The 26,246-nt window shown below is 38.9% G+C and overlaps 6 protein-coding genes across 10 annotated transcripts; 1 reads left to right on the top strand and 5 right to left on the bottom strand.

Moving 5' to 3' along the window:
* Positions 1–673: 673 nt before the first annotated feature.
* Positions 674–10,442, bottom strand: dgcr2 (DiGeorge syndrome critical region gene 2). 3 transcript variants are annotated; one of them, XM_020925177.2, is made up of 11 exons: positions 9,909–10,442; positions 7,620–7,652; positions 6,252–6,371; positions 5,113–5,199; positions 4,828–5,038; positions 4,664–4,740; positions 4,413–4,595; positions 4,132–4,335; positions 3,815–3,967; positions 3,472–3,708; positions 674–2,842 (listed from the first exon to the last, which is right to left on the bottom strand). In XM_020925177.2, exons 1-11 carry the CDS (start codon positions 9,988–9,990, stop codon positions 2,616–2,618), a joined length of 1,614 nt encoding a protein of 537 aa, XP_020780836.1. In that variant the 5' UTR covers positions 9,991–10,442; the 3' UTR covers positions 674–2,615. The 3 variants fall into 3 exon arrangements, with proteins under 3 accessions (XP_020780836.1, XP_020780837.1, XP_055009151.1); XM_020925178.2 differs by lacking the exon at positions 7,620–7,652; XM_055153176.1 differs by lacking the exons at positions 7,620–7,652; positions 9,909–10,442 and adding an exon at positions 7,216–7,567.
* Positions 10,443–10,564: 122 nt separating this feature from the next.
* Positions 10,565–14,258, bottom strand: ess2 (ess-2 splicing factor homolog). 2 transcript variants are annotated; one of them, XM_055153177.1, is made up of 10 exons: positions 13,897–14,255; positions 13,579–13,747; positions 13,415–13,498; positions 13,173–13,342; positions 12,950–13,067; positions 12,739–12,869; positions 12,550–12,652; positions 12,368–12,477; positions 11,209–11,324; positions 10,565–11,125 (listed from the first exon to the last, which is right to left on the bottom strand). In XM_055153177.1, the coding sequence occupies exons 1-10, from the start codon at positions 14,041–14,043 to the stop codon at positions 10,846–10,848; spliced, it is 1,428 nt and encodes a 475-aa protein (XP_055009152.1). In that variant the 5' UTR covers positions 14,044–14,255; the 3' UTR covers positions 10,565–10,845. The 2 variants fall into 2 exon arrangements, 1 of the variants encoding a protein (XP_055009152.1); XR_008632126.1 differs by lacking the exon at positions 10,565–11,125 and adding an exon at positions 11,409–11,618 and having other exon boundaries at positions 13,897–14,258.
* Positions 14,259–14,603: 345 nt separating this feature from the next.
* Positions 14,604–17,975, bottom strand: LOC129408871 (homeobox protein goosecoid-2). The gene is given in 3 exon segments (XM_055153178.1): positions 14,604–15,908; positions 16,042–16,280; positions 16,345–17,975. Coding segments are annotated over 3 exon segments (657 nt in total). The 5' UTR covers positions 16,685–17,975; the 3' UTR covers positions 14,604–15,830.
* A 1-nt stretch (position 17,976) lies between these two features.
* si:zfos-128g4.1 (transcription factor Adf-1) lies at positions 17,977–20,312 on the top strand. The gene is made up of 2 exons (XM_020925315.2): positions 17,977–18,164; positions 19,405–20,312. Exons 1-2 carry the CDS (start codon positions 18,035–18,037, stop codon positions 20,097–20,099), a joined length of 825 nt encoding a protein of 274 aa, XP_020780974.1. The 5' UTR covers positions 17,977–18,034; the 3' UTR covers positions 20,100–20,312.
* Positions 20,122–22,316, bottom strand: rnf185 (ring finger protein 185). Of its 2 annotated transcripts, none has more exons than XM_020925145.2 (6): positions 21,752–22,316; positions 21,636–21,654; positions 21,433–21,545; positions 21,307–21,361; positions 21,014–21,131; positions 20,122–20,936 (listed from the first exon to the last, which is right to left on the bottom strand). In XM_020925145.2, the coding sequence occupies exons 1-6, from the start codon at positions 21,901–21,903 to the stop codon at positions 20,839–20,841; spliced, it is 555 nt and encodes a 184-aa protein (XP_020780804.1). In that variant the 5' UTR covers positions 21,904–22,316; the 3' UTR covers positions 20,122–20,838. The 2 variants fall into 2 exon arrangements, with proteins under 2 accessions (XP_020780804.1, XP_055009154.1); XM_055153179.1 differs by having other exon boundaries at positions 20,122–20,933.
* Positions 22,317–23,454: 1,138 nt separating this feature from the next.
* Positions 23,455–24,938, bottom strand: LOC110160640 (chemerin-like receptor 1). Its single transcript, XM_020925314.2, has 2 exons — positions 24,831–24,938; positions 23,455–24,548 (listed from the first exon to the last, which is right to left on the bottom strand). The coding sequence occupies exon 2, from the start codon at positions 24,532–24,534 to the stop codon at positions 23,539–23,541; it is 996 nt and encodes a 331-aa protein (XP_020780973.1). The 5' UTR covers positions 24,535–24,548; positions 24,831–24,938; the 3' UTR covers positions 23,455–23,538.
* Positions 24,939–26,246: the final 1,308 nt, after the last annotated feature.

The following is a 26,246-nucleotide window of genomic DNA, read 5'->3' as shown; positions in this document are numbered from 1 at the left end:
TGTTTTTTTTCCTGAAAATTGAAAATAAGAAACTTAAACACCTGCTAATGTATAGTTTTACACATTGTTCCATTACATGCAAATCTGATTCAAAAGTAATAGGTTATTAATTGGGATGGAGTTGGGTACAGATTCAACTGGGAAGAAAATAGGCTGTAGCAATTTTTAAACAAATTATCAACATCAAGAGTTGAAATGATTATAAAAGAAGCTTTTCATTGTTCTTATTATTAAAAACACCCAAATAATGAGTGTAAAAATATATACATGTGAAAAATGATGTAGGCCTATAAAAAATAATAAGTATCACTACCACTATTCAAAACAGAATTGACGTTATTATATTAAAGTCCTAAAGCGTCACTCCACTCTCATCCAGGAGCAGGTTTTATGATTGGTTCACTCCTGCCTGTGAACAAAGGGCCCTTTCTATACTCTCTGTACTGCATTTGGCTATCGCTGTCTCCAGTCACAGCGTGATGCTCTATATCTCCTTACTTCAAATAATTTGAGTCTTTAGGTTAAAGTAGATTTATCCAACAGCCTGTAACCTGTGGGACTTTCCCGTATCGGACCTTAATATCCCTGACATTTGCTGGCAGGATTTCCCTCCACAAGTCAGAGAAGCTAAATGTCACCACAACACAAAGTGCAATGTCCAGTGACGCAGTGGTCATCCTTTATGGTGCAATTTATTTGGCATTTGATCAAATGTAAATCCACCATTTAGAAACACAAGCCCTAGCAAAACAAAGCATCTTTTCAATTAAAGGCTCAGAAATCAATGACAGAATGTATTCTATTTTACAGTATTAAAATGGGATATCAGTTTCACACTGGCAACAAACGGGATAACGCAGCTGGTTGAGTTGAGTACGAGTATGGTAGATCTGATAGCTCAAAATGTTGCCAAAGAAAAGCCATTACAATTACAATCATGCCAAAAGAAAATATTTATCATGCACCACAGGTCCAAAAAGCAGTATGGAAAAATTAGGCAAAGAAACCCAAATCGTCAGCAACAAAATTAATGTTGCCAGAAAATCCACAAGAAATTGTCAAAGCCAAATAAAAATAACTGAATGATGGGTAGCTTAAAGCGTAATACAATTTCATTACATTCAAACATAAGATCTACAGAGCATCACACATTTATAGCCACTTAAGAGGCAGATCAGAAGCCGTTGTTACGCTGGTGAATGTGGGTTTCTCTCATTATTTGTAGCTTAGGTGATTGTCTTCCAAACAAAAGCATGTTCTCAAATGGGACTAAGACTTTTTTAAATGTTATATTTCTTTCCAAAAAGAGCAAAGAACTCACTGACCCCAAAATACTAGGTAAAGTCAGTAACCCAGAGTCTCAAAATGGGCCTGTAGTGAATCACACTAATGTAGTGGGGGTGATCGGGAAGCATTCACATCAAAAAGATCAGGCTGTCTAAAATGGAGCTGCATGTTTTTAAAGTTAGGTCTATCTTCAGTTTTAAAGAATAATCATGTGCATGTCTGATGTCTATATATTACCCACAAAAAATAGTGTGAAAACACTGCAACTTTTGAGAGCAGAACATATATTTCCATTTGTTCAGATTTACAATTCTGGTCAAATTGATTTTAAACTGTTTAGGTCATGTTTGTATAATTTTAATGTTGCCGCTGTACTGTGATCAACATTGAGGATTTTAATTCAGAAGCATGTTAACAAAAAGCTCCCTCCCCTGAAAGTAGTACATATAAATTTTTAAAAAAAGATCGTGCACAATATTTGGCATTCCATAGTTAAATAAAATGCCGTTTACATTACTACCCTGCAATCAGCTCATAGTGACATCCCTGTATAATTATCATGTAATACTTTCACACCATGGTTGATGGGGGAGTTCTGTGCTTACTCTGTTGTCACACAAAAGCAAGACTATAGTCATATTATCATCAGAAACAATCTGCAGTACCCTAATGAGCTTTGATACAATGTATGTCCAATGATTCTCGTATAAATCTAACCAGAACAAGTCATCTTAAACTTTACAATTACAAAATATCTTTTACTGCAAATCATCTTCAAAAAGACACCTGCCTATTACCACGCAAATATGAACGTGAAGGAAGATTAGCTAATGAAAAGTTAGGGCACGCTGCAACAAGCACAGCTAATGAAAACAATGATCATAGAGCAATACAAATTCATCTGATTCAAAACATAGAGCACAAAACTAAAAGCTGCAAGTCATTGTTGGTAGGAGCAGCACACAGGAGTATAAACTGGACCAGTGCAGACCTGAGACCTGTATTTACAGCAGAGCATCTGGATCTAAGGCCAGGTCGCAGCAGTTCAAAAGCGTCGCTCTTTTTGGGGTTCTGAGTAAAAACAGACCCTTCAGTTCATGTCCTGTTTAACTCCTCCTGCCCCACAGTCTTTTGATCACTCGGATGCCAGTCTCTTTAGAAAACATGAAGTATTTTAATCAAACTATTTATCATTTCTGTACAAACTTCAAATGTCATGACATTTTTTTTAAATCAAAGTTTCCACGTGGTGACTGAGCAGTGGGCTGTGTCCTCAAGAGACTCAGAGGACCTCCTGACTGCGCACTAGTCCTGCTGCTGAGTCAGTCCTATACAGCAGTGCTGAGAGAGGAGTCAGGGGACATTGGGTTTGGAGCCATGGGGCCCTCTGTGGGGGTGTCCGGCCCCACCAGGAGGGTGCTGCTGTCTATGGAGTCCTCTCTCTCCTGAGGCGGGGCCATCACTGACCCTGGACCATGTGGGTTAGGAATATCAGCTTGTAGTCCATCTCCAATGGCATTAATCTGGCCTGGTACCATGGCAACTCCAGTGTGGCCTAAAGAGAAAATAATTATTATCAATAGGTTGGGTTCACATCGCAACATTCCTATGGCTACAGTCTGAACTGGTAGGCAAGAGAGATAGTCAAAATGGAGACATTTAGTCCTAGTTTATGGTCTGTCTCTGTAATTACTGGGCCTATCCTTGTGAAAACTGGCATAATATTCAATGTCCTTTCGATAAGCACAAATTAACTTAAGCCAGGAAAACATAATATTATCTATAAATACCACTTTAGCTAAAATCAGTTTTGTTCACCTGCAGATTTTTGTTGTAATATAGCATGGTCTTGGGTCTAGTCAATAATAGAAATGATCAGGTTCCATTTTTGGGAATTTACCTTTGCAAAATTTTATGTCAAAGAACAATGTAATTAATAGGAAATGGCTCTTGCCCCCCATGTAGAAGTACGACATCATGTTCTACAGTGTCAGGAACACCATTTGTCTTGAACTCTCCAAGTTGTATAAACCATGGTTTGTCTTGTCTTGATTAGCTTTCAAGTTAATCACACAATGACCAAAAACATGTACACTGCGCAGTTTCATGTTAAGCCGCTGCATTGTGTGGAGTTGGTTAGGTAGCGTTGTGTTTACAGGAGTTACGGTGTTTGTTTTTTTTTACCAAGATCCACATAGAGCAGACTGTCTGGGTTGATGGAGGCTTCATACGGAGGAGGGGGGTCGTCCGGGTGGGGCATGTCGGGGTATTTGTAAGCAGCGTATGGTGGAGGCGGCTCCTGGAAGTGAAAGGCTCCTCCCTCTCCATCATCAGACAGGTGTAAGGGGGTAAGGCCAGTCCCAAACATATCTGGGCCGTAGTCAAACCCAGGAACTCTCCGCCCAAGGTTAAAATGATGCACTGAGAGAAAGAAGGATTGTTGTCAAATTTAAATTAATAAGAAGCATATCTTCGCCCAATGTGATTCAGTGGTGAGGAAAGATAAAAATCTAAAATTGCTGCTTACAGTTTCCCCCAATTAGTGTTTCAATTCGCTCCCGCCTCCTCTGACGCAGCCTGTGCACCATGAAGAGCAGCAGGGACAGGATGAGGAAGGAAGAGATGCAACTGACGATCAGCCTCATCCCGCTGGCCATTGAGTCAAACAGGCTGTTACCATCTATGACACAGACAGGTTGGTTTAGTACTAAGCAGGTAGACTACTAGTACACTGAAATGAGTTGGTAGAACACAAGGCACATGATTGTTACTGGTGCCTCCTTGTGGACAAAGTAGTTACTGCCCTGTTCTAAGTCTTATTTGAGGTGGGGGAGGAGGGTGTACCTGGGTCAAGGCAGGTGAACTTGCAGCACTCTTTAGGGTCCTTGCGGAAATGCTGGCAGCCCTGAGGCCGCTCACACAGAGCTGCCACACACATCTCCGGCTCTCCGTCGTGACACGTGCAGCTCAAACACGGGTCGTCTCCTTTTGGGGTGAAGTAGTACCCCTCATTCACAACATTGTCCTTTATATCCACACAAGTTTGCCCTGCAACATAAAATACATAAAATCAGAAACAAATGCCAAAAATAAAAGGGAACAGATGCTGTGATGTTATAACATACTTCTTTTACAAAGAAAAGGAAACTTCTTGTAACAGTTTTCTGCGTGCCAGCTATGCAGACCCCTTTCATTCATGCTTTTAATCTGAAAGCGCTGGAGCTGGGCACAGAACACATTGTCCTGGGAGGGAGAAGCATCACCAATGGAGGCCAGACCCTCAGGTGGCAGAAATACCTGCATAGCACCTGTACCAAGGAAGGACACATGTTAAACTTAATATGAAGCAGACTAACAAAAGATGTTTAACTGGTACCTTTATACGCCACTTCCCAGCGGCCCTGCAGTGAGTGATTCTGGTTGGTTATCACATACTGGTAGCCAACCCAAAATCTGAAAACATACACAGTGTAAAATGTTAGTAAATCTCATTTGCAGGTTTATTTATATTTTTTTATTTTAAAGTTTAAATAAACTCACTTGCACTGGTCTCTGCGCTCACAGACTTTGTCGTCAAAGTCTACCTCGATCTTTAAGATGAACTGCAGCTCTTCGTTGGTCACAAAAGTAGCCAGAGAGCCATTCACTTTCTGACAGGTGTCCACAGCCTGCCAGTAGTTCTCATTCCTCAAGTAGACTTTATAACAACTGGCCGTCTTTTCATAGTGGTGCCACCCAGTAGGACATTTTTCTGCAGACAATAATAGTACATTAATAACGCTGTATCTAAATGCATAAAATTACTCAGTGCATGATTAAGCTTACTGTTGAAGCGCACAGGCTGGGCTACACCAATGACATCTTCTCCCTGGTCAAAGCCATTTCCATAGCGGTACCGTTCCTCCTTTAGAGCTGCAAACACAAGACACAAGGTCAATCACTACTTGTCAGTTTAGATCTGTCTCAAGGCTAAGTTATGCCAAACTCAGTATGAATTATTTGACATTTTATGCATCTTGAGCTGTTCTTGGTTGAAATATGATTGATAAACTCACAACCTTTCTGCAAAGTCTCCCCATTATAAGGAATTTTCAAATCAAAAAGATAATTTTACTGAGTGAGGTGGGTGGTACATGCCATTTGTTTTGTCCAAGAAAACAATGCAAGAGCAGAGCCCTCAGAATTAGATAAAAATGCCAGATAGCAGTATCAAAATTAATTTCCAATTGACAAAATGTTTAAGGTGACTGAAGATACTTAACAGGAGCAGAGGATACTTTAACTCTTCTTCAGTTCATGTACTTAACAGGTTTGACTATTCCTCCTCAGACTAATCAGCCACTATGAATCCAAATAGCTGCATGTTTATGTTGAGGACATTTTGTCGAGTTAAGCCTTCTAAGAAAGCTATTAGGATCTTCAAATTAGCAAAAAGGACATTTTCTCCAAAATTCCCTCTAGTAACTTTTAGAAATGTAACAATTCAAAAGTAATATGTAAATATGTAATATTTTTTGAAATATATGTATGTATGGCCCATTCAGTAATTATTGTCCCTGTCGTCTAGGCACATTGACATGTGCTTCAGTTTTATGAATGAAAACAATCCCAAGGCCTTAATAAGCACTGCTGTTGTTGGAAAGCCCAGCTGAGCTACTGCAGTATGCAGGTCACATGTTGTACTCAATCCTTTCAATAATTCCCATTATGTGGTTACAGATCTGAGGATAAAGTCGTTCGACTTAATAAAAGGGGAAAACAAAAGGATTTGAGTACAGGGCTTAGAACAGCAACATCTCAGCAGCACTGAACAGGCGTGAGACAGACACATGTCCAGTCACCCTCAGAAGTCATGTGACCACAATAGTCTTTCAAAAATGCAACTGACAGTGATGGAGCTCAGGTCTGAACTTAAGTCAAGGCTTTGTGCCAGCCTGAGCGCACAGTAGTGTGTGTTTACTCACGAGGACAGTCCATCTCGTCACTCTTGTCCTCACATGCTGTCCAGCCATCACACTGCCAGGACAAAGGGATACACTGCAGCTTTCCACTGCGGCAGGCAAACTGCCCTGGACAGCGTTGCTCTGAAACACAAAAACACAATTTGGATGGTCATCATACCTTTAATAGAAACATTGCGGCACCAAAATGCTGAAAAAGAAGTTATACTTTCCAAACAATAGAGAGGCTCACAAATGAAAAACCTTCATTAGAAAAGTTATAGGAAATAATATTAATAATAAATTATTAATTTATATAGTTATTAAATTAACACTATTTCACCATGTTTTGAGAACATGTGAAAGGAGGAGGTAGTCCCTGTGCTACTGCACGGGGTCTTCATAAAGTTCTAACTTTGGGTGGTGTTGACAATAGCAATAATTTATTGTAGATGTAAACATATATATTTTATACATTTAAAAACAGGCAAACCACAATAATTTCTATATAAACCTATTGTTCAATAAATAAAAATATTTTTAGGGGCAATATTAACTTTTTGCACAAGCAACAACTTTTTTCTTCTAAGTCTCTTCATCGGTACATTAACATGGAATTGTGTAGGGTCAAATAATTACAATAACTCATTATAAATACCAACAAGCTTTTACACATTGTACATTTTTATTGCTGTATACATTCTTTAGGGGGGGAAAAGCTTACTGAATTTTTTTATGCTAAAGTGGTCTTTAAAATGAAGTTTGCTCTGATATTTTATTAAACAACATCATACTTTTTAGAAAGGCTACTAAATAGCATATTAAAACAGCACAAACTCACGGTGTTTGTCCTAACTACCTAAATAACTAACTACATAAGAAATATTTGTCAATATTGCTCTCCCCTAATAATGGGTTCTTGAAAATGCACAGACTTTAGTTGTTTTTAACCACACATACAAGTAGAAACACACATGAAAATACACACAATATAGTCTTGTGATTTCTGATGCCTCCACAGATGTCCCCAGTCCATAAAAAAAACAACATAAAAATACTTTTGTTTAGAGTTCATAGACGGTTCAAAACATAACACTATGGATCTTTCTGCTGAAACTGGTGAGCTCCATTTCTAAGAAGACCTACAGCAGAGACAGAATGAGCAGTTCCTAAGGTTTTTATCTGGCAGCATCTCTGAGCCACAGTGCACACTAAGTGGGTCTCCACGCCATATCTGATTAACATTAGAGACGCATGTGCATGAAAGTGTTTAGCTCGCCCCAGGTCGCCCTGAAAACTGCAATGGGACCTGATCATGAGAGATCAAACTCAAATAAATGCTCTTCTGAACTAACTGTATATGAAATCTTGCTGTACTAGGAAATTGCTTACCTGACAATAATCTGGCCAGAGCTAGTCGTGGACCTGTAACAAATAGAAACATTAGAATAACTATCCTGTGTGTAACTTAGAAAAGTTTAAAGTTGCCCTTCATTAGGAATGGCTCAGTGACTCTAAATGACACTCTGGTTGTCATGTTGCTCAACTCATTTGTGAGTTGTTGTGAGTCGCAAAAGCATTTGTTCTTGTTTTGAGAGTGCTGGTCTCCCCAGTCACCTCACAACTGTAGGGGCATTTTAAAGTCGGTTAAACCAAGTGGACGGGAGGATAGCTCTACTGTGCTTTCATGCCTGACCATGCACACTGGCAACAATTTTTGCAACACTCACATTTTTCCAAAACCACTCTCCATTCAAATGTTATTCTGCTTCAAACACCACATCTGCAAGCTGTTTCAAGCTTGATATTGTGTAGTCATTTATTGCAAAACCCATCTACAGTAAAAGGGAAGTGTTTCTTCCAATATTCTTTTTGAGTACTACCAGTACATTGAAGTTAGGCCTTATACAAAACGTATTTGTGTTTTCATATTTATAAATGAGACTGATCTAGGGATGGCAATGTGGAAAAAAAGAAAATCACAATTTTCTCTGAGCCAGATCACGACTTTGGTTTTATCACAGACCATGTACATTTTGTCTATTGTCAATCACTTCTGCTCAAAATTTACATTACATTGTGATTAGTTAAATCCAGCTGTCACTCACTCAGAGCTTTACACAGGCAAACAACTGGAGGAGGAGTTGGGGAAAAGTGTCTGCATTACTTATATTGTAGCAAACTACATTAAATACTCTTAGATTTAACTTCATCTAAACCAATTCGAATTTTTTTATTTCTTCAAAGTTTGAACTTGAAGTCGAGAAATTACTGAAAAGACAGATTACTTGATATTTTGGTTCAATGAGGCCCAAAGATATATTTTTTTAAATTATTTCTACATTGATAAAACTATGAATGTAAGATTCTCAAAACTGTATGAGGCTGCTCCATCAGTTTGATAACAGCTGTCCCGAGGTGAGATCTTTTGCTGAAGTGGCCTTTTCTTAGTATCAGTTCTGCTATGTGGAGATGAGAATCTGGATGTATGCAGTAGATAATCACTGTGTAACGCACATTTTTTTCAGTCATAAGGATAAAGTGATATGTTGTACTTGTTTCTAAATGTCATCCAACAAGCTTCAAGGTTTTATCTAAATATTATCTTATTTAATTAAATACCTGCTTATCACTAAGGATTCACTGAGCAGTGGTCTCAAAGGAATTTTAAACTGTCAGGAATATGCTCTTATCACTAAATAATATACTTTATCCTGTGAAGACAAATTTTGTTCAGGGGTGAAACGTGACCAGCAGTGCTTTATGAATATAGTTTCTCTGCATTAGTTGGCATATGGGGTGTCCTTATTTCTGTAGTCTGAATTCAAATAGAATACCGGTAGTTCTCTCAGTTACTTTTTTCTTTCACTTTGATGCATATTATTGCCCATCTAAATGTCTAGACAAATAATTGCAAAAACAAAAGCACGCAAATAGACAGGTCCACTTAATCAAATATACATATCTGCAGTCACAGACGAAATTTAGTTAACAAGTTGGAAGGATTTCTGCCTTCTACCTTTCTCTGCAGATTGTGGTGTTATGATTGTTTTCTCAGGGAAACCAACTTTTGAACCAATTATGTGTTGTTTTTAATGAACACACAATTGCAAGCATCACAAGACACAGCCCGAGGACACCACAAGATGGTTTTGTCTCATGAATCTATTTACCAAATGCAGTTTATAGTGGGTAAAATCTGAACTGTGCCATTTTTTCAAATGGGATAAATGCGAGCAATGTGTATATAGACACTGGAAAATGTTCTTCTAATTTTGCCATCTGTGGCATGTTTTTCTACACTTATTTAAACAGCCTGTTTGCGTTTCAAGGATATGATTAAATATTGGTGCACCAAACTGTACCAAAGTGCAGTTTGCGGAGTGTGTGTGGTGCTACGTGAGACTTACATGATGTACTTAAACAAACGGATTAACAATCATATATTTGTTGTAAAATGACGCGTCATATTTTCTCTCAAGAATGCACAATGGTTTGTAAACATAAAGGGCATTGCGTCTTTGTATTCCCATGGCACTTGAAGATCGGCTGCTGTGCTGTGTAGCCCTACCAGCACCAGCAGGCCTGCTCGTCGGACCCGCCGCCTAAAGCCTCTCGTCTCCTCGGTAAACGGAGCTGAATGAAGTACGCTTAGCTCCGAACAGTGATTTGTGCATTTACCTGTCCGTGGAGGGTCCGTTAAAGTGAGGACGAAGAAAAGCGAGAAGAGGACAAAACTGCAGCTGTCAGCCTTCGGCAACATTTATCCTCCATTCATAGTATATCGCCTCAGAAAAATAAAAAATATACACCGAGGATGTGCACCGCCGTCGCCCTTCTTCTCTTGGACTTCAACCATTAACGCTGTTTCGGACCATTTCTGCGCCAACGCAAATGGCTAACAGCTGAAACGCAGTCTGCAGATCACATTACTATCGAAGAACACCCTGGTGTGGTTAATTAGGACGCCAGGCTACCATTAGCCAAGTGCCCGAGCTCAGTCGTCCTGTGCGTCCTGCTCCTCGCTGTGTGGATCGGTGCTGATCCAAGATGGCCGCGGCCTCCCATCACAACAATCCCAAACACGCAGCGGCAAACAGGCATCAGCTGGAGGAGCTGCTGGGCGGAGCTCAACGGATTAGATCCAATAGAGCCGCTGTGTGCCGAGCACTTTTATGTATGATTTACCAGCTAAACCTACTGAGTGCTCTTTGTTAACCAGCCAAACCCAAATGGACACACACTACGGAAAAGTTGTGAGTTGTAGATAATAAACATCATTGGTCATATATGGAAATTGCAAAGGACAATAATACGGCAATCAATACAAATCGTAATTGAAGATGTTGACAAGACTACTAGTATATTTAGTGGTAGAGAACTTCTCAAAAATACATACATACATCAATATTTTGCTCAACTGAACAAAACCGCTGGCATTAAGTTAAAAGGGAAACAAATGTCACATATCTAAAATGAATGAGGAAAAAAAAGAAAATAATCTAATGAACTTGTGCTGAAATGAAACGCGCACACTCTTGTTCTTCAAATGTAAATATTGGTATCAGCACTGTATTGTTATGTTTATCTACATTTGTTAACAAATATGGCACTTTCTTTAGAAAAAGTCCGATGCTTTCTTCCGTTTGGGAAGCTGTAACAAATTGTCTGTAAGGGAAGTAACGTCCTGAGAACTCGGTGTCTTTGCCTTGTTGGGTGTTGGGGTTCCTGAAGGTGTTGCAGGGCCATTAAATGGGGACTTGCAAGCCACATTTCGGTGGGAAGGTGAAGGAGTATAACTAGCTCTTAATGCTTTGTCTGTGTATTTACTTGAAGTCCGATTTACAAGTCTCTGTAAGGCAGGGCTGAGGGCTGGGCTCATACCTTTTGGTGTAAGACTGCAAACAGAAAAAGCATTGATAAAGTCATTTGCATATCATCAAGAATGAGCCAGAAATGTTTTTTAAAAATACAAAATTACCTTGCTAGGTTCTGTGTGACCTTTCGCAATGCCTCCTGTTTTTTTGCACGATTCTTGGCAGCCGCTTCATTGGCCATTTTCAAACCAAGTCTTTCCCGTCTTCCTGGTTCTGGGATCTATGAGAAGATTATAAAAATGTCAATAGTTCTGATTTGTCAAAATATTTATAAAGTCTGGGGTGGCAGTAGCTCAACACCAACAAAGGCAGGCTCTGTAGCAGCTTTGGCTCTAGAAGTTCAAGACATGGTTGAGTTGTCAGATCCATTGACCCACAGGTTGGTGATGCCACAAATGAATGCTGTCATTGTGTCCTTGGGCAAGACACTTAACCCATCTCACCCCTGATGTCTTCATCCACTGGTATATAAATATGTGTGAATGGTTGCTTGCCGTAAAGTGCTTTGAGTGCCCTGAAGGTGGAAAATCACTGTATAAAAATGTGACTATGGATGCACTCACGCTAGGATTTTAGAACCATGCCGTGCTCAAGCATGATTGCATAAGGTTCTATGGCCCGCACTCACACTTGCACATCCGAACCAGGCAACACCCCTAAGATGTCGTCAAATGGCGCTGTTTGTTTACATGTGCTAATGCTTTTAGCGGAGAAAAAGTCCAGGGGCAGAAATATCTATTAAATAGTGAGGCTGATGTGTGTCCTTTTATGATACGTGCTCCTCCGTGAGTTTCAGAATATAAAAACAGCGCAGAGAAGTGATGACAGCCAGAGACAAGAGGTAGCTAAACTTCTGTCACAATCCTGATTGAAAGTAAAAGCGGGTTTGCTGTGTTTCAGAGCAGATTTTAGTCACTGTTTTCTTTATATGAGTAACATCAGCGAACGTGACAGGGCTTGTATAGTAAAGTTGTGTGTATGCGTACATGAACAACTATATCGTGCTTTAGTCCACCTCCTCCAAACAGGCCAAAGTCCCAACTCGCCGCGCCTGACCACGGTTCGATTGCGCTCACACTGGACAAACATACTGCTCTTTAGGGGCGATCTGTGCTTGGGCACAGTTCTAAAGTCTTCGTGTGAGTGCATCCTATGTGACCAAGTAGCCAGAGTATGAATGAATAATGGACTACTATACTATACTATACTTTGAAAAGCTTGTACATTTAAATACATGACATTGTTATTATTACTACAATTTACCTTAAATGATGGACCATGGTTTCTCTCTACATATGGTGTGTCAGAGCCATCTAGTCGAAATGGGGTGCTCTCAATCTCGCCCCAAGTCATGAGAGGGGATTCAGCTACACCTGTAAATGTATAAAAATACTTAATACAAAATTACTTTTCAGGGCAGTTGGTGACAGCCACTTCACACTTACCAGGTGCTGGTGATGGGGTACCCACATAGCCATACCCATTTACAGTTGGAGACTCTTGAGGTATGAGCTCCTTTCCATCAGGACCAACTTTACCCTGTTTAAACTAGCCACAAAGGGTACATATCATATACATTAAATGGGTTGGAAAATTTTACTTCCCTTTTTAAAATAGATTTTGTAAAATATTACTTGAGCGTTGAGAGCTGCAGCCTGTTGTATCTGGCTTTTGTTGAGAGCTTTGCTGAAAGGATCTCCTGAAAATCGTGTATTCTTGTGCACAACCTCTCTTGGTTTCTTAAAGACAGTGTCATCTGGAACTCCTTTATAAAACATAAAACAAAGTCTTTTCTTTAAAGGTTTATTCTATGTTTGTTTACAAAGTGGGAAATGTTGTCCTTACCTTCTGGATAATACATCAATGCATTCTTGGCTTTATACTCCCAGGTCTCCAATCCAGCTTTAACACACTCCAGTGCTGCTTTCTCTGGTGCTGGTAAAGCCAGGTTTTCTTGATGTCGCTGTAAAGTAGACAGAATTATTTTAATGATTTAGCCACAGATGTATCTTTAAGAACAAAAAGTTATATATTGTAAAAAAAAAACAAAAAAAAAAAAACATCATACCTGTTTAAATTCATTCTCTGCTTCGTATAACCAGGCATGCCTCAGTTTCTCTTTGTCTTTTGCCAGTTCCATTATCTGTTCAAATGATGCATTATCCTCACTGGTATTTTTGGCAAGAAAATGATCCAGAGATGGCAATTCCTTTTCTTTCTCTTCATCTTCTTTAATGTCTAAGAAAAATATAAAAACATGTCATTAAAATAAAATATTCATTTGTTTCATTTTACACTTGTCTGCTCTACCTTTATTGACCAAATTCCTGCTGTGACTGGATGCAGGAGACCCTGGTAGACCCACTGGTGTTTCAAAACTGGCTGGTGTTACATCTTATGAAAACAGAAAAGCACATGTCATTAAAAAACACATAAAATGATAACAACTTGACTTTCATATATTAAATACTTACAAGGTGCCACGGATTGTGGTGTGGCTTTTGCGAGAGAAGATCCATATTTAATGGAAATCTGTCTCATTCTCTCTAGATCTCCATTTTCCTCTGCCTCCAAATATTCCTTTTGTGCTTGTAGCTTTGTAACATCAGGGAAAAAGTCTCGCTGAATGATTTTCTCTAAATTCTGAGACAACAAAAACGCGGTCAGCACCGTTCACAAGAGCGACAAAAATGTACTACTATATTGTTCGGTACGGGTTTTTTTGCCATAGCATTAGCAAACAGCGACCTTGTTGGCAATATTATGAGCAACATGAATGCCTTTATTTTTACCTCAATGTAATCCTCTTCGTCGAGGACTTTCCTCTTCGGCCTGTCGTTGTTCTGTTCTTCTAAAGGAGTCCGTATGGCTACTGTTGTGACCGCTGAAGGGACCAGAGTCCCGGACAGCGCTTTCCTGACGCTAGCGCTACCCTCCATGTCTACACACTAGTGTTAGCTAGCTCAGTCTTTCACTATAATGAACTTCTAAACAAAGTGGTTGATGGAAAGCAGTTTCCAAAACACAAGATGAAGCACAAACACATGCCCACTCCGTTATAAGAATAATGGGACGATGTCTAAACTAGTTTATGAGATTCACGACCGTTCTTTTACTAACATTGGCTAACATGTCGTCTGTTTTGGCGTTGGTGATACGTCACCGGAAACAGGGCTGGTTAAAAAAAAAAGGAAAGAAAAAAAAAGACAGTAGTCTGTATAAATAAAGCTAGGGATACTGTTGCCGTGGCAATTGCTACAGCCATCTTGTTACTGTAGGAAGAGCAAGTCTAATGGGAAAATAATGTGAAAATAGAGCCAGTTTGATTAAAGCTTTTTTGTTTTAGGCCTACTGATGAAAAATAGCCTTCTTAGTTAATTCTGGTATATTTACAGAAATGTTCATTACTATGCGCTGTCCCTGAAATAAATAAATGAATGAATGAATAAATAATAAATAAATAAAGGCGTTGAAGTGCATATGACAGGTTAGACTACTCATTTCACTCAAACATAATTAACATAAACATATTTAGGATTTTACTAAAAAAACTTGTCTAGTCATTTGTAATTTTTGGTTGTTTTTATTGAATTGGGTGAAGTTTATTATTTTACTTCCTGGTTTGACATAGGAAGTAGAATTAACATAGGCCTACAAAGAAATTTATATGACATAGCCTACGTAGAGATGTTACAAAAGGACCAAAACATGGCTGAATTGCACAGTAGTTATGATTGGACTAATATGATCTAATATTGTCAGATATTAGAAGATGAGAAGGGCTGAGACTGGTTGATACTTGGATGGAGGCCATTAAGAATATAAGGTGCCACCATAGGCTGTATAAATTCATTTATGGTGGCACCCAATATAAAACTATGATAAATATTTACCACAGATACTATCCCACCAAATCAAATAATAATTTGAAAAACATGAAAACTTTTCATATGCACTGCTCAGTATTGGTGAGAACTGTGTCGGAATATAGTATAGCTTTTCTGGAGGAGGGTATGTCACCCCATGCCAGTATCTTGAATGTATTAAATTACAGGTGTTTTTATTGCTTAAAAATATCTTTAATATCTTCATAAACATGTATTCCTGCTATGAGCAGGGGCACATCGCAAAACAATAACATCTGAACCCTCCACCAAAATATTTAGGCCTACATCATGCACCTTGACAACTTTTCTGTTTACCTAACACAAACAGTAATGATGATTTTTATTAGCAAAACATTAAAAAATTATTTTTTTTTTTTTTTTCAATTTATTATTATTATTAATTTTTTTTTACATTATGGCTGAACCATAGATTGTGTGTGGACATTACATAAAGCTCAAATACAAAAACATGTAAATCAATCAAGTCAGTTTTAAGAAAATTGCTTTAAAAAGTGTTCTCTCTGTTAATTTGCATGTGTTCTAAATATAATTTCACAGCGAGAATATGAAAGTACTAAGAAAGATGGAATGTCATAAATTTAACAGGAACAATGTTACATTCACAAACCAGAATAGTCAGCAGACATCTAATATCTTTATATTGATGTTCTAAACTAGACCATATGACTAGTCATCTTATATTGCTATAAATAACTCATTAAGCTTACATGAAATTGTTCAAATATTTACCTTAGTTACCAACATGTAAGCCACCACATCTACCCAAAAAACAGCTAATTGGGATAGTTATGCTTTTGTGTAATATTGTCCTTTGAATATCAGTTTTCCAAATGCCCCATACTGTATGTGAGTCTCTTCTGTCGTCTCCACTTTGCTCTTCGGTTTTTAAACCAAACCTGTTTTTTAAAAACATCAATTGCATTCACTATCTGCTCACATTGTGAGTTAAGAGGATTATGCATTATGCTAAACAATGCAAAAGCAATATGTTTTATGATGCCCCATAACCAAACTGAACATCAGTCTTACCTCTACTCTCTCTTCTCGCAATTGGGCACGTGCAGCTAATTTCTCCCTGGTGTTGACATCTGGATATTGGTTTTGGAGAAACAGCTCCTCAAGCGCATCCAACTGCTCCTCTGTAAAAATTGTGCGGTGACGTCGGGTTCTCCTCTGTGCATGGCTATGCAACTGTTCCTCTTTCTGACCATCTTCCAGCCTGCACTGATCTGAAAGCATTGCTGTGGGGGACCATCCATAGGTACACGCTAAAAAAAAGTAAGAAACACGGGTTTCTTAAAAGAAAAGATGCACCAGCATTATAAAGCCTACCTTCATGAATGTAGTCTGTCTGAAACACTTCACCACAATATGCACAGTGGGAGCAGTAGCAGCAGCAAAAACATGTCTGATGACCAGGATCCACTCTATTCACAGAAGGCTGCAATTTCTCTTTAACTCCAGAACCTACAACTCCATATGAAGAGCTATCTGCAAGAGTGCTGGGACAGGTATTCAGAATGTTTTCAATGCTAAAAGGGAACTTTTGTCTCTCCATCTATACAGTCCAAAGCGTCTATCATTCTTCTTCTTCCTCTTCAAGTGTCAGCTCCTTATAGTGAATTTTGGAGGCAAAAAAAAAAAAAGTAATCCCCCTATGGACCAGCCACATAAAACGTCTAAAACTTAATTCCTGGCTAATCTGGGCAGTTTTGTGAAGAGGTTAGGGAGGACAGCAGATTCAGTTAATCTTGCCTTATTCCTTTCTCCACGAGAAATCAGATTTCACTATATAAAATGAGAAGTGGAGAGAAGCTAAGATCCTTATTGTTAAGGTTTTAGAGAAAAGGGGATTGCTTGGTATTATATCCCAGGATTTAGTAGGCTAGGTGAACGTTTTGGTGTGGCCAGAGAATTATGTAGCGGACTTTAGGATTAGCTCTTAAATACATTTCATAATGTCACTTTTTCTTGATGGATGTAACAAATTATCTGATAAAATGGTATGTATTTGGTGCATAGTGATGAGCTTCAAGCCTAAAAAGACAACCATTTATCTTAACACATGAAGTACACTAGCAATTTATGAGGTGGTTTGTATGTGTGCCTTATCTGTGCTGTGCAGTCTTTTCAGTTTGACTTCTGTGACAATGTGACTGTGCACAGCTGAGGTAAAGCAGTTAAATTCATCCCTCTACAAATCCTGAGATTTCATACAAGGCAATACACCTTTTTATAAGAATTAATGGATTTCTTCAATCTGTTTTAAGCTTCTTTTGTAAGGGCTTTTGAAAACAGATAACAGAGTCCTGTCCTTTGTAAACGCGTTGAAAGCTTATAGCCTGCGCCTATCTAATGCACACCGTTATAGATCACCATCTGCATCCATTTTAGACAGTTATATGATTGCATGATGTTGAAATTTTACTGTTCTCTGTTTCACTGTTAAGACTCAACATTTTATAATAACTATAGACCTAAATATACTAAATACTGCTGCTGGTAAAGCCACAAACACCAGGGCCAATCCGTGGGTTTCAGAATGTTGAGAAATTTTCATTTTTTAACAACTTGCATTACGGACTTTGAGCAAGCAGTTAAGATAATTCACTTCAATCGTATCCTATTATCCTATCATCAGTTGGTTATATTGTCATTTTATAGCCTACTTGTCAGTTACAAACCTCTTGAAGACCGCAAATCCACAAATCTTAACCTAGAGCGCACTAAAACAGCAAAAACTAAAGTGAAAAAGTTGTTGTAAAAGCGTGTTTATATATTTTAATATTTGAATTTGTGGACGTCTCTGGGTAATAATGTTATCAATGTTATTATTAGCAAATAGAAATGTGTTCCGTTTTATTCTCAGTATCCTACATTGTAAAACTGAAGCAGAGACAGAGCGTCAGGGCGCATGGGGCGGCAGGCGCAGCTGCTGAGCGGAAAAGGCGGGAGAAACCTGCCGCTTCCGCGTCCGTCCGCGCAGCAAAGCCACACGGCAAAGGCACAGCACGGGGGCAACATGGACGATAAGTTAATTTTGGCTGTATTTAATTACCCCGAGCTATACAATGCGACTTTACCAAATTACCGCTGCACACAAAGTCGGGCAAATGCGTGGAAAAACATCAGCTTGACACTTGGTCTCCCCAGTGAGTATTTTTAGAGTTTAAAGTGTTATCCAAACTTTATTGACTCTATAATAACATTTGTCCACTTCGTTTTAAACGCCAGGACTTGGCAAAGACTTATAAATGCACATAGCGCTGAGAATATTCTGCTTTTTAGGTCCTTCTGAGTCTGACCATTGTTTGTTTGTTTTAACATGAGCAAATGCAGTAATCTGTGCTTCTGATGCCGCGGTGCCGTGCTAGCGGTAGCATCAGCTGCGCTGCAGGCCGCGCTGCACGAACAGTGATCCGCGCCTCATGGTTTGGCATTTTCGTTGGTGCCGCGAGCGGCGTCTACGGCACGGCACGGAACAACGGTGAGGCAGCCTGTGGAGCGGCAACGGGAGCGGCACACCCGGGCGGTGGAAAGCGAGTGCCGCGTGTTTCGATGCGCTCGCTACCGCAATGGCGCCGTGAGCTAAAAAAGACAAGCTCGCCGTGGAGGCGACTGAAAGTATATTGGAGGGAGATTGAAATGCTCAATGGCGGCTTTTGGTCCTTGTAATATCATAGAAGCCTGTGTGACAAACTTTAGCCATGGCGCATTCCCTTACGTTTTATTTTTTTGCAATTTTCTAGCTAGTGCATTGTGCCATACTAGAAACTACATGTGTTTATAGGCTGTAAGGAGCCCAACTGTTAAAACAGTGGTTCAGAAACTTTTCACACCTCGACCTTACGAGTGCCACCAGAGCTAAACCAGGTCCAACTATTTCAGGTCTAAATTAGAGCTAACCAGACCTAAAATAGGTTTACATAATAGCTTCTAATCCTAAACCAGGACTTGAGAGCAAATATTGGAACTGCACATGAGCCTGCGCTCCACCAGTGGTACCCATGCCAGTTTTTGAAAACCACTGTTTTAGAATGTACATTAAAAAAAGACTGGTTATGGTGGCCATTATTGTTTCAGTTTTATTTTATAATAAAAATGTTTCTCAGTATTATTTACTTGAACATAAACAATACAGAAGTTTAATAACTGCCAGTAAAGTTTCTCCTTTCTGTTTAACACTGCAGGCAGAGCAGTAACCTCTCCTTTGGTGACAAGCGAGTAGAGGAACCTCCACCAGAACAGTTACATAGTGCTTTTTTTGTGCAGCCAAATTTTCTATTGTCTTCACAAGATTTCACATTTGTTTATCTTTATAATTTGGATACTATTTTAAATAAATTTGACAACAAGCCTAGTGAAATACATGTTTTGTGCCTTGTGTTGCAGCTGATGAGTGCAAAAGAAAATGGAAGAACATGAGAGACCGCTACTTAAAAGAAGTCCGCCTGGAGATAAAAAGTAAATCGCTTTTTGGAGAAACTGTTCAAAGCAGATGGAGATACAGACAGCTAATGAATTTCATTGCACCCTTTACTGGGTCAAGAATTGGTCTGACGGACATGTCTCCAGAGGATGAGCACGATAACCATGACACTGAATCTGGAAGTGCAGAGGGAGAAACTACACCTACATCAGAGGTGATCAAGACCCCACAGTCCTGTACAAAAAATAATCAGCTCAATCAACATGACATCAAACCACAGATTGCATCTGTTGCTCATGACGCTCAAATTGCTCAATTGGCAGCACTGGCTAAGATCTCGTCTAGTATCTCCCCAATAATTAATAAGCCAGGACGGAAACGTCGTTTCACACGTGACAGTTTTCCCATCACTGATGCAACAAATACAAATGCCACAGAATTGTCTCCTAAGTGGCTGTTAAAAGACAACAACCTTTCACCAGCAACTACTAGACCTCGGGATGAAGATGAACTGTTTTTGCTGAGTTTTGTTCCAGCCCTTAAAAGACTTGCTCCTCAAAAAAGATGTGAAACTAAAATAAGGATTCAGCAAATAATGTATGAAGCAGAATTCAATGTGTTTGAATCAGAGAAACATTCAGGAGATGTCCAAGACTAAAATAACTTCATAGAAATCTGTATTAACAATGTGTTGAGCAACTTTATTTACAATGCAATGTATTGATTTGTAGAGGATCTTCACATTTAGTGAATAGTATAGTTTACCTTCATTTATACAGTATTTTACAAAATATAGTTGTATACAGTAACCTGGTTTGTATGGTTTTACACATTGGATTTCAATTTGTCCATAAAACAAAGAGACTAATGATTTTTTTTGTTAGGTAGTTTTGTAGAAAAGTTTGATCTAATGAATAAAATTGAATATTATGCATTCTTTGTGTTAAACCGATATCCTCATTGAATATTAAATATTTAGTAAAATTATTAGCTAAATAAGCACCTCCTATTGAATACTCAAATCTAATAGTAGACCTATTAGATTGAGTATTCAGTAGGACCCAGAATTAAACATTGAAAAAAACTTATATATATATATATAAGTTTTCTATTGATGGCATTTATACATTTTAAAATCAGGTTTGCCATTATAAGAAAAAAAAGTTCTGAAAACATCTACTGAACTTTACTACTGCTTAGTGCCCACTTAGGATTTCTATTGCATAGTTGGCATAGTTGGGATGTTTATTTAAGGCTATAAAATGACTTAAAATTCATGCATAACATTCAATTTAAATCATTGTAATTAAAACGTTTTTGGGATGACAAAAAAGTAAGCAGCACATGTTTCAGGATTCTCTCCTTTGTTCTTAGTGTTAACCGTTTAATTTAACTAATCAAGCAATCAAAAGCCAAAACATAATTACCAATGCAACAAAAAGGAAGAGCCGTGACAAAAATTGCTCATCCATGTGCTGTGGAGTCCCAGGAGCTGCTGTTAAGAAAATGTTTCTTTTTAAAAGAAAATATGACAACAGAACCAAATTCATGAGTGAAGCACATAAAACTTACCAGGTGGTGGTCTTCCATCATTGATGTTAAATGCAGTGGCAAAAATACCAAATGGAAAGGCACCTATTCCAAATGACATCTGGAATCCTCCATCTCCAAACCCAAAGCCTTGAAATCCCTAAGAAAATAAATATAAATTTGTTTCATTGCACCTGCAGATGCATTGCATCTGTTCTAGTTAGAAAAGAAAAAGGAATTGTTATTGTGAATTTTAGCTCAGCGGGATGGTTTACCAAAATATTTCATCATCATAAATAAAGACCCGACTCAAAAACAAACATCAAGCAGCTTACACCACGATTCTCAGGTTCAGGTCTTTGTCCTTGTGGTCGAGGGGGTGTTCTTTCTCTGTTCAAGAGAATAAAAATATTTACAATTGTCTTTAAGACATGGAAGTGTTTCTGATTCCAAGTTCAGACCTGGGATCCTGCTGCCCAGTGCTCCCTCTCCCATACAATGGGATCACTTTATCTCGACTTATTCCAGCTTTACACACAGGACAAACTTGTCTGGTTGGTCGAGTCTCCAACCACTGTATAAAACACGTAAATAAAATTGTATTAATTAATTAATTAATTAATTGTACAAATTGTATTAAATAGACAACCATTTTGTCACTTACTTGGTGCAAACAAGGCCAACTGAAAAGGGAAAATAAAACTCGCATTGTTAATTGAAGCGTGGCTTGAGCAAACAGAACATTTAAATAAAATTTTTCAAAACATTTGGAGCACTCACCAGAAGAGGTGGCCACACAGGCTGATGACTGCATCTTTGGCTGTGTCTAGACATATATTACACTCAAATGTGCTGTCCTGGTTTCCACTGTCGGCAGCAGTCGAGTTGCTGGACGTGGTGCCTGTGTTTTCAGCAGCCGCGAAGGTGGCCATTTATAACTAGATCCTTTCAAATCGAGCAGACTAGAGTGGCTCCGACAGCACCTTGCGCTTTAATAAATATTTACTCGTAAAAAAACACGATTTAGCTGGAATTTTCTACTGTTTTTGCAAAGACATGGTGACATTCAGGCCTGCATTATGGATCTAACAGAGATAGACAGTCAAGTCAACAGCTGTTGCTAACGCTAATGCTAATCATAGAACTTCTCCTGAAATTTGTCCGCTGAGCCATAAGTAAAATCAGAACAGAAAAGGCTAGCAAGACACGAACATTAATAAATGTGTCGTCTTAACGTTCAGGCAGCCAAAGGAAATCTAATACGCCAACAGTTAGTTGCAATCTACAGTCTGTGGTTGCAACACTTTCCACAACACTGAAACAACCGGATGTATCAACATCCGGGTAACTGATGGGGGCGGGGCACCTTGAGTCCCATGAGTCTATAATAAAAACTTTATTTTATTTTATTAGAGTTAAGATTTAATTTTATTAGATTTTATTTGATTAGAGTTCAGATTAAGTTAAGATTATTAAGATTTTATTAGAGTTCTATGTGACGGCCCCATCAGGCCCAAGATAGATAGATCCATGGCCCAAGCCCCCAGGTTCCAAAATGGCCGCCCCTTCAAGTCAATTGGCTGAGCTCAATGGTGCATGATCCCAGATTAGCCTAGCCCGGCTAGGTACTTCCGGCGGCTGTGGGCCGACCGAGAATGCGCACTAGTGCTCTTTTCTCCCACGTGCACACGCGAATGCACGCGACCGCACGCACGGTGCGCGGGCTCGTGTGTCACGTGATCGCTTTGACCAATCAGAGCGTAGCCGAAGCTAAGGAATATAAACTGTTTTTTAAGACAACTGAAGGATTTTGAGCTGAGAAACAGTTTATGATCTAAAAATAGATAAAAATCGCCAGCAAATCCGACATTTTGAAAGCTGTAGGTGATCTGTCAGACGAACACGAGCAGTTTGTAATTACATTGCGCTCTATGAGAAAAATCTTGTCTCGGCCCGTGAGAGTTTTTCTGCTGAAGTTCCAGTGAGTGACCACTACGTCAACTGGAGGCAGCTACAAGCAGCAATACTGTATCCAGTTATTTTAATAGATCCATGATCGGGCCCCATACTCCCATGCACGGCCCTCGTGTGGCTGTAGGAAGTAATGTAATAATGACACGATTACTACTGCCAAGTCTGCAGTGCTGCGGCCCGCTTAAGATGTACAGCTCCCACGCCCCCGTAATAATAATTTACACCACATTTAGTAAAAAATATCAAGTTTACATTACATGTTAAAATGATATAATTATACCTGTAGTTAATACTAGTTGTAAGTTGTAAATGTAACCAAATATATTATGTAAAGCTTACTTCAAAACGAAAACCTTTGGGGTTTGACGGTATATAATGGAGACACATGGAGAGGTGCTGTCAGTACAGTAGGTCTACTGGACAGGGCCTATATTTTCAAAGGATATTATTATAAATTCTGCATGAATCTCATTAATCTTCTGTTAATAAGGGTGCGTTATTTTATAGTCTTTCATTTTTGACACAACATTGGCAGAATTTTATTGGAAAAAAACACAACTGGTATTTTTGTAAACAAAACATTTGTATACATTTTACAATTGTACAATATCCACTGACTTTGATCTTGAGCGTAGATCATCGGCCAGTGCTGCTTCTATTCTTGATGTGAGTGACCGTTTTAGAGTGGTCTTAAAGTCATTACCAATAAACACATAGAGAACTGGTGACATGAAAGTGTTTGCTGCTGCCAAGGTTGCACCAATCCTTAGTCCTGTGCGAAGTACATCTGGGCTGTAGTTGAAGTCTAACTCCAAAAAGATAAAAGTATGATAAGGAACCCAGCAGAAGAAAAATGAACATATAAGAGCTGACAAAATTTTATATGGTCTTGCAGATTTAAGTGTCACATTCTTAAGCTGGACCGCAAGCACTACACCACAAACAACAATGATTAAAAAAGGAATAACAAAGCCACAAATAAATCGTGTTTGTGCCACTGCTTTGTGCTGTGATTTGACTTTGTAATTTGAATAACACTGAGTGACTGTGCCATGTGCAGTGATATGCCTATAGATCATTGAGGGGAGGGTCAAGAGTGCGGATAGCACCCACACTATGGCAACAATTACCAGAGCTTTCCACGGGCAACGATGGTTTTGTGACCAAACAGGAAATGAAACCATTACACATCTATCAATGCTAATCAGGACTAATAGAAACACACTGCTGTACATGTTGAGAAATAGGACAGAGGAGGTCAGCTTGCACATGAGCAGTCCAAATGGCCAGTGCAGAGTCATCATGTAGAAAACTTCCAGGGGCAGGAAGACACAGAACAAAAGGTTGGAAATAGCCAGACTGATGTAAAAGGTGGTTATCACTGTCTTTTTCATTTTCCATCCACAGATCCAGATGACTAAGGAGTTTCCTCCAAGACCAAACACACATATAATGACATTTATTGTAACCAGTATTGGGGCCAAAGGTGTCTGGGTGTCATTAAAAAGGAATTGCCCATCGTCACTTGTAGTATTCTCAGTTTCATCGGTTGAAATGTAGTCATCATAATTGACATAATCCAAATCCATTGTTTCAGAAAAATCTGTAAAAGCATACAAACATGGTAACATCCTGACATTACTTTAAACATTGTTTAAACTATTTTTATGGTTTAGCAAATTTTTTTATGTTGTTGTTGATATATGCAATAAAGCTGATTATCTATTATGCTGATATTGTACTCAAAAGAAAAAAATCACAGAAGAATCAATCTATCTACAGCATCAAATCTTTTCATCTCACTTCTTGATTATAATGGAACAAGTTCAGTTCCTTTGATTTAGCCTAAGTAAAAGTGAGATAAAAAACATTCAAATGTACTTACTTTTGAGCGTTGAAAACAACCACCTCGATGTATCAACCACCTCTATGTGTGCATCATATGCTTAGAAGGATTCACTTCTCACTTTAGTTTCCGGAGTAAAGAGATTTAACAAGTGATGCAAGTGCTCTGACCTGGCATTACATTGTTTATGGTTCCATCATAAGGATTTCAAATGTTTGGGAAAAAATACACTGTAACATCAGAGACAAATTAATCTTGTGAATTGCAATTTGGGGAAATAAGTGATTTTGTTGAGCATAAGTAGGCTTATTCAACTACAGCAGATCCAGATGGGGGTAAATCTCATGAGCTGGCCTTAAATATTTTTATTTGTTTGTATTTTACAGTGATTTAAAATGAATGTTATATTTATATTTTATTTCACCGGGTTATTATTTCTTACATAGAACACACTGCAGTTGCATAACAATGAACTCCCCTCTTGCTTAATAGTGCACTTCCCTAAAATCATGCTGAGTATGAGGCCCTCTATCTGACTCTTGCTTGTGGATTCATCACCTGTTCAGTACTGTGAAGAAGCTCTGAGGTGCCTGAGATTCTGAGATACTCTCACTCAAGGTGCACAGAAACTTTTACAATACATAGATAGAAAATTGCAAAAAGCAGAACTGAAGTGAGCAGTCTCTTCAGCTCAGCGCACCATCACAACTACACTCTTAAAGGGAAAGTTTGGAATTTTGGACATATGGCCTCATTTCCTAGTTAGCCAGAGTGTTGTATTTGCAGAGGTCACTGGTGCTAGTCATCTTGAATTTAGTTTTTAGAAAAGTTTTATTCCACATAATACCAATTTGTGGGTGGAGTTCTTGGATAAGAAGCCAAGAGTGGGAGATGCACAGTGATTTTAAATAAACTTTATGGACTAATTTGGGTGCAATTGGGTGTAATTTGGTGTCTTGCATATGTTTTGTATGCATTTTTTATTTATTTATTTTTTAGCTATGGACGGAATAATAATTGTGAATAATATTGCGCCATAATATGTGTGCATCTCAGACTCGTCATTGAGCAGGTAGGCTAATGGAGCAGACGTGTAATCAAGTGCCATTATAATTTCTAGCCCAGTTCCAAGGTGGGGGAACACAATGGGACACAGTTTGGGGGGCATATTTCCTCTCCTCAAATTAAGCAGTGTACAAAATAAAGGAATGACGTTACTAATACTGTCCATATTTAGCTTGAAATTTTAAAACAGCCCCTCCTTGAACCATCACCTTATCGTGGTGGAGGGGTTTGAGTGCCCGAATGATCCTGGGAGCTATGTTGTCGGGGGCTTCATGCCCCTGGTAGGGTCACCCAAGGCAAACAGGTCCGGGGGGACGGGTCAGACGAAGAACGGTTCAGAAGCCCCACATGATGAGTCACATACAGAGGCCAGTTACGTCGCCCGGATTG

The sequence above is a fragment of the Boleophthalmus pectinirostris genome, unplaced genomic scaffold (genome assembly GCF_026225935.1).
Source record: "Boleophthalmus pectinirostris isolate CB_2022bp ecotype Guang Dong unplaced genomic scaffold, ASM2622593v1 HiC_scaffold_18, whole genome shotgun sequence".
NCBI lineage: Eukaryota > Metazoa > Chordata > Actinopteri > Gobiiformes > Gobiidae > Boleophthalmus > Boleophthalmus pectinirostris.
Note: the sequence above shows the minus strand (reverse complement) of the source record. Positions and strands in the feature narration are given on the sequence as shown.